Genomic DNA, 7,158 nt, shown 5'->3' on the forward strand with positions numbered 1-7,158 from the left:
TAATTTTTGTTTCCTGTCATGTGATTACTACACCCACTGTCTAAATACCACACTTCATCATTCATTTCAGCAAGGCAAGAAAGAAACAACATATCTTCATTTTCATCCTTTTTGATTTCTTTTTCTTCATGAAAATGAGCTTGTTCTCTAGTTTTTTGGCGACAATACTTTTCAATGTGTCCATACTTTTTACAGTAAAAGCATTGTAGTAGTTCTCTATCTCTATTCTTATACCAGCAATCCTTATCAGCATGATTTGTTCTTTTACAAATTGAACATGACAGAGAAGTAGAATCAGTGTTACCTTCATTGAAGTTTCTCTGTTTTTGATGAAATTAGACTCTTCCTCTTCCTCGGAATTCATTTCCACGGCCACGGCCTCGTCCTCTTCCTCTGTATCCCCTTCCTGAATTTTCTGACCCTTTCTTCAAATCAAGTTTTGACTGAAATGCTTGTTCCAAAGAGTTCTCTGTAGCCCTGTTCACCCGCTGCTCATGTGCTTGAAGAGAACCCATTAGTTCATTCATAGAATATATAGACAAGTCTTTGGACTCCTCTATAGCAGCAACTACATGATCATACTTAGGAGGAAGGCTCCTTAGTACCTTTTCAACAATTTTTTGATCAATCAATTCCTCTCCATAAGCTCTGATTTGATTCACAAGTGAACTAACTCGTGAAAAAAATTCCTGTATTATCTCAGAATTTTTCATAGACAAGTTCTCAAAATTACGACGGAGAGTCTGTAATTTGACGGTAATTACCTTTGATGTACCTCGATATTCCTCCTTCAACACATCCCACGCTTCTTTTGCAGTAGTGGCAGCCATAATCCGTGGAAATACGGTATCATCCAAGGCTTGCTGAATGATATACAAAGCCTTTGCATCCTTCTTTTGTTTCTCCTTCAACTCATTACGTTGAGCTGCTGTTAACCTTTCATGTACTGCAAGTTCTTCATATCCATTGTCAACTAAATCCCATAAATCAAAAGAGATAAACAGAGTTTTCATCTTGATGGACCAAAATTGATAATTGTCACCATTGAGAATAGGTACATTCTGTTGAGATCCACTTACTGCATTCATATTACCTGCCATGAAGTTTGAGGAAACACCCACTACTAGATCTGTCCGGCCACCTTTCTCACCGAACCAGGCTCTGATACCAATCTGTAGAGAATACAGGGAATAGAAAAACAAGAACCTGCTGTGGAGGATACAGAAAATCTGAAAAAACAAAGACTCAGTTGTATTGATAAATCCTTTTTTTTTTTTACACACATAGAACACATAACAGAGTACTCTTAAATAAACTCGATGACTTGACAAGGAAGTAAACACGTTCTACACTTGCCATGTTTTTTCTCTAACAAACACAAATAGTCCTACATCATAGCATTAGTTAAAACTGTCCTACATACTAGCAAACAGGCCCAACATCCTAGCAACGAACTAGACACGTTCTAACTTATTCAAAAAACAAAATGCAATTGATTATTCTCTCCAGGTTTGAATTATTTCCAACATGAGGGTCGTCGAGGGCCCGCATCGAAAATTCCTTGGCTCCTTGCTCGTTATTACGCCAACGCCGGAAATGGGTCCAAGCGAGCCACAGGCACAAGGACCAGTGGGTGCTGCCGTGCGGCCACCAAGCCCTCCTTCTCCTCCATGTCCACCCTCCCCTCCCCCACTGCCTCGCCTCCGACCACCTCCCACTCGAAGCTCTGCACCATCGCAGCCACCGTCACGCTCACCACCTGCATAGCCAGCACCATCCCGGGGCACCCCCTCCTCCCGCTCCCGAACGGTAATAGCTGGAAGTGCTGCCCCCTGACATCGACCGCCGCCGCGTCCGACATGAACCTCTCCGGCCGGAACTCCAGCGGGTCCTCCCAGTAGCTGGGGTCCCTCCCGATGGCCCACAGGTTAACCATGAGGACGGTGTCGGCCGGGATGTCGTAGCCGCCGACGTGGATGTCTTTGGTGGTTTGCCTGTGGGCTACGGGGGCCGCCGGATGTAGCCTCATGGTTTCTTTCATGGCTGCTTGGAGGTAGGGCAGCTTCGGGAGGTCGGTCTCCCCGACCAACCGGTCCTTCCCGACGACCCGGTCGATCTCTTCTCTCACCTTCTCCAGAGCTTCGGGATGGTTGATGAGCTCGGCCAGTCCCCATTCAATGGTAGCAGCAGAAGAATCGGAGCCGGCAGTGAAGATATCCTGCATATGGTCGAGCATAACCGCTTGATTCTTGTGGCTGTCGTAACAATCTTACATAACTGTGTTACCGTAACTGAAATCTAAATCGATATGTAAAATGTTTTCATTAATACGCCAAAACAAAAATATTTCTTTCGATCAACATAAGAAAATGGAAATACGAATTTTGAATATCTAGTATTCTCGTTTTGCCGAACATGCCACTACGCTGAACTTTAACAGCAACTATACTAATGAAAGACAGTTCTCAATAGTCAAAATGATAGCTATTTTAATTCAGTCGATGGAGCAACTGTTACTGGTTTAATTGGAGGTATGGCCAACAAATGCTCATCCATTACATGGTAATTTGCAAGTAAAGCGTGGACATAATTAAGTTCCAATTAATATCATTTAATACACGTACATGTAATTTTCTACCGAAAAAATACGCGTTCTAAAATTTACCAGAAAAGCAAACTCATACCGGTGGAAACATGATACTATTCATTACATCCACCTGTCAGGAGATCCAATCCGTTCATTCTGGCTCAGAAGTCCAGTTTTTTTGCTTGTTTGTTTGTTTGTTTTTCTTCTTCCTTTCCCCGGCAATGGTCCGGAAGTCCAGGATTCAGTACAATATGTTTTCTGATGGATTCCATAAAGCACGCATACGACGCTCGTAAAGGATCATGAGCTGTCCCCATGAACTTTCTTCTACCTCTCCTTGTAAACCATTCTCTTAATGATTTATAACAATATGAGTGGGACCCCTCTTCTTTTTTCTATGAAAAAAAAAAATCATGCATGAAATAAAAGTCCAAGATGGTGAGGAAATAAGATCTTCTTTCTGACGCATCAAAAGTAGGACAGCTTTCTAAATAGAGCTTTTTCCGAAAAACACTTTTAGGCTCCGTTGAAAAACTGTTTTGAGTTATAAATTTTTTTCTTTTGAACCAAAATACCAATAATAAAATATAATAATTACAAAAATAATAATATTAATATATAATAATTATAATTATAATATTTTATATCTTTATTATTATATCATACTATAAATATAATATTATATTACATTATATCATAAAACATTGATATATTATGTTATATAATATCAAATTGTATTATATTATTATGCTATAGTATACAATATTATATTACTATATTATAATAATATTATATTATATTACAGTAATATTATACTATATTATATATTTATGTATTAATAGATATTATATTTTATTATACTCTGTTGTATAATATTATACAATGCCCTTTATGGTCATTTTGTCATACCAAAAATACTTTCTCAATTTATTTACCAAACACATACTAAAGTCTCACAGCACTTTAGAAATATAGTTACGAAATAGTAAATAGCATTTTATAAAAGCTCTACTTTTGAGAGCTCTACTGCCAACAGCTCTACTAAACGGAGCCTAAGCAGGATAAAGTTTACAGGCAGGAATAACAAGAATTCAAATGAGGTCTTCTTTGAATATTTCAATGGAATTGGACTAAAAATTTTGTAGGATTCATGAATTGGATAATCTATTTAAGATCTATTTAAATATGGTCCTGTATCAATCAAATACTACCCAATCCAAATTCTGTGGAAAGACTATTTCTTTTCTGCAGCCCAAAAGCTAAGATCTGGATTAGATTAGAACAAGTTCTTAGAAAATGTAAGATGGGTAGGTCAATAGGTCCAATTTTACAGAACTTTCAGTCCTAATTTTATAGGAGTAACCAAACCTTTAGTTGGCTAGAGACTTCAATATAAAGGTAGCAAGGAATACCTAAAGGCCGGTCATACCATTTATGGGTAGTTTGTTAGTTAAATCAATGCAACCACCCCATGAAAGCATGTTGGACCACCATAAAACTGACAAGTACATCCGACAAAAATTCAACTTAATTAGCTATGACTTCAACACAAAGATAGTTAAAAAATTTGTGCGGTCTACCGCATCAGAGTCTTTTTTTTGGTACAGACCTCATCAAAGTCTTTGATGATCTTCACAAACCTTATGTAATGGAAGTTTGAGGCGGTATGAAGAGAGTGACTTGCTCTATTGGACACGGCTCAAGTGGCATGATTTAATGTCAGTGTTAACATTAATAATTTTTGGATGAATCGGTGTAAAAGTTACTTGCTAGGCAGCAATGAAACTAACTCCGTTTACTAGGATTGATCCAAAATATCTACTTTATAGTTTAAGATATACTCTCTAGGCATATACATAAAAAATACAAGAACTTATATCCATGAAATATTTACTGTACTTGTTTTTGGTCCAATAAATATTTCAAATATTTCCAATACTTGCCAGTAGCTGTTTGTTCAGTTGGTGGGTACCCACCTCTCTGAATGAGAATTCTTTAGGTTCAAACTAGGATGGTAATAAATAACTTCTATCTTTTAGAATAGAAAAAAAGTAATTTTCGTATGCATGGTGGAATAAGTTAGTCGTGGGAGGAGACAATTCTTCTAGTTAAGAAACCTTTAGAACATATATACAACCTAGGCCCATAGAAGTAAGCAGATTTGATTAGTAAACAAAGAAGACTTCTACGGGGTAGCTTGCACCGATCACGTTATCTTATTATTTTTGTACAGGTTTCTGTTAGATTTAACTAAACAGACTAGACTAGCAAACAAAACAAATTCTTTGACTTTTACCAAAAAAAAAAAAAAAAAAAACAAATTGTTTGACTGGCCTTTGGACCAGCCAAACACACTAGTCGAGTCTATATTTACTTAAAACTAAGAGAATACTTGTAGAAGAGGAGATCTCGTGAAATATCCACGCAACCTACCTCATAAAAATCTGTGATGGTCCTCACAAACCTAATGCAATACAGTTGGTGTGAAGAGAGTGATTTGTGCCATGGGGCACGGCTCAAGTGGCGCGGTTTGAACATGATTTAATGCTGCCATTAAGATTAATAGCTTTTGGATGAATTGGTAAAAAATTACATTTACTAGGAATCTAACCCCATGTACTAAGATTGATCCGGAATATTTATTTTGTACTTTAAGATTTACTATTCTAGCCATATATATAAATAATAGAAGGAAGAAATTATGCTTGGATGCTTTCTTAACATATCCAAATAAAATATTTACTGTACTTGTTTTTGATACAACAGCTATTTAAAATATTCTAGTACTTGCCGGTAGCGAATTGTGATAAATAACTTCTATGTTCAGAAAATAGAAGGAAAAAAGGCATTTTTCGTATACATGGGCTGCAAATATTATACGGTAATAAAAATACGGGACAACAAAACGCCAGACATGCATACATACATACCAAGATGAAACCTTTGATGTTCTCTCTGCTGAGCTTCATCTCCGCGCCGTCGTCCTCGGCCACATCAAGCAAGATGTCGAGCAAGTCCTTCACCTCGTCCTCTCCCCCACATCCCATCTCCTTCCTCCTCCTCCTCTTTTCCTCCTTCCCCCTTATGATCCTCTCCATCAACGCGTCGAACCTCCGGTGCACCTCCCTCACCCTCTTCCCCAGCCCCTGGAGGTCCAGGTTCTTGCAGAAGCCGATGTAGTCGGCAATGTTGAAGGCCCCGACGAGCTCCGCCACCTGCTTCACCAGCTCCCGAGCCTCCTTGGTCTCCCCTCCGGCCCCCGACGACGTCGTGCTGGCCGCCATCCTCGTGACTTCATTGTTCGTCATCTTGATTATTTCCGAGCTCATGTCGACGGGCTCACGACGTGCCGACTTGTCGAGAACGGCGCGCAGGAGGTCGAGGAGCTCGACGCGGCGGACGGGGCGGAGAAGGTCGACGGTCCGGGGCCCGAGGAGCTCGGACATGCAGAGGCGCTTGACGAAGCGCCAGTAGGGACCGTAGGGGGCGAAGGCGAAGCCGGCGGCGTCGTAGGCGAAGTGGCGGGCGGCGGCGGTCTGGGGGCGGTTGGAGATGGCAGTGTCGTGGGTCTTGAAGAGCTCGCGGGCGAGGTCCGGGGAGGAGGCGATGACGCACAGGGCGGAGCCGAGGCGGAGGGTGAAGATAGGGCCGTGGCGGGTGGCGAGGCGGTAGAGGGTCTGGTGGACGGGGGGCCGGAGGAGGTGCAGGTGGCCGATAACAGGTAGGGACAGGGGTCCCGGAGGAAGGCGGCGGCGGCCGGACCGGGCCTTCGAGAGGGTGGCAAGGAAAAGGACTGAGACGAGGGATATGGCAAGGAGGAGGAAGAAGGCCGGGGAGCCGAAGCCGCCTTCTCCCATGGCTAGATAGAGCGTATGTGCATGCAAAGGGAAGGACGGTTGAATTAGTGGATATATATCGATCCCGCTGCACGGGTTGATGAAGGTTTGATGCACTCCGGGTCGTTGGATCAAATATCAGTTTGCTCCTGATATGGGGTCATACATATCGCTCATGATCATGTTTTCGCACGTCATGGGAATGATTCAAGCATGTCACGCCCCGGACCCGGATCCGTGACACGGCCGTGCTATTGCCAACTACCGCCCACAATAGCACGCAGCCTCATACCTAGGTAACAGGGTAGTCAAACCAACCAAATCTTTTCATATGAAAGCATTCTTAATACAACATGCTGGTCAGTACCCAAATACAGAGCTTCTATGTAGTTTATGTACACAAAAGTATACTTGCTTTACCCCAAAAGAAAGAAGCCCTGATACCAAATTAACGTGTCTCTGGCAGCTATCAGTGATGAGGATCTGAGAGAAAAAGTAAATGAACGGATATGAGCTACACGGCTCAGTAAGTAATCATACATAATCTTACCGGATCGAACATAATGGTAACCATGTTTATGCAGGGTTTGAGAAGCTGACATGCATATTATCTCACAATTTATCATGGCAAAATATGTATGCTTGGAAAACAAAGCAGTATTTTCAGTCAAACAGAATTTTCATAAAATATAAGAATTCATGCGATTAGCATCATTTAAAGGAGATAGCGGTTTT

General features: G+C 41.2%; 1 protein-coding gene across 1 annotated transcript; it reads right to left on the minus strand.

Annotated features, from left to right (window-relative positions):
• Positions 1-1,230: 1,230 nt before the first annotated feature.
• On the minus strand, positions 1,231-6,728 carry LOC103724079 (cytochrome P450 93G1-like). Its single transcript, XM_008815234.4, has 2 exons — positions 5,518-6,728; positions 1,231-2,218 (listed from the first exon to the last, which is right to left on the minus strand). Exons 1-2 carry the CDS (start codon positions 6,442-6,444, stop codon positions 1,580-1,582), a joined length of 1,566 nt encoding a protein of 521 aa, XP_008813456.2. The 5' UTR covers positions 6,445-6,728; the 3' UTR covers positions 1,231-1,579.
• Positions 6,729-7,158: the final 430 nt, after the last annotated feature.

The sequence above is a fragment of the Phoenix dactylifera genome, unplaced genomic scaffold (assembly GCF_009389715.1).
Source record: "Phoenix dactylifera cultivar Barhee BC4 unplaced genomic scaffold, palm_55x_up_171113_PBpolish2nd_filt_p 000064F, whole genome shotgun sequence".
NCBI classification, from domain to species: Eukaryota; Viridiplantae; Streptophyta; class Magnoliopsida; order Arecales; family Arecaceae; genus Phoenix; species Phoenix dactylifera.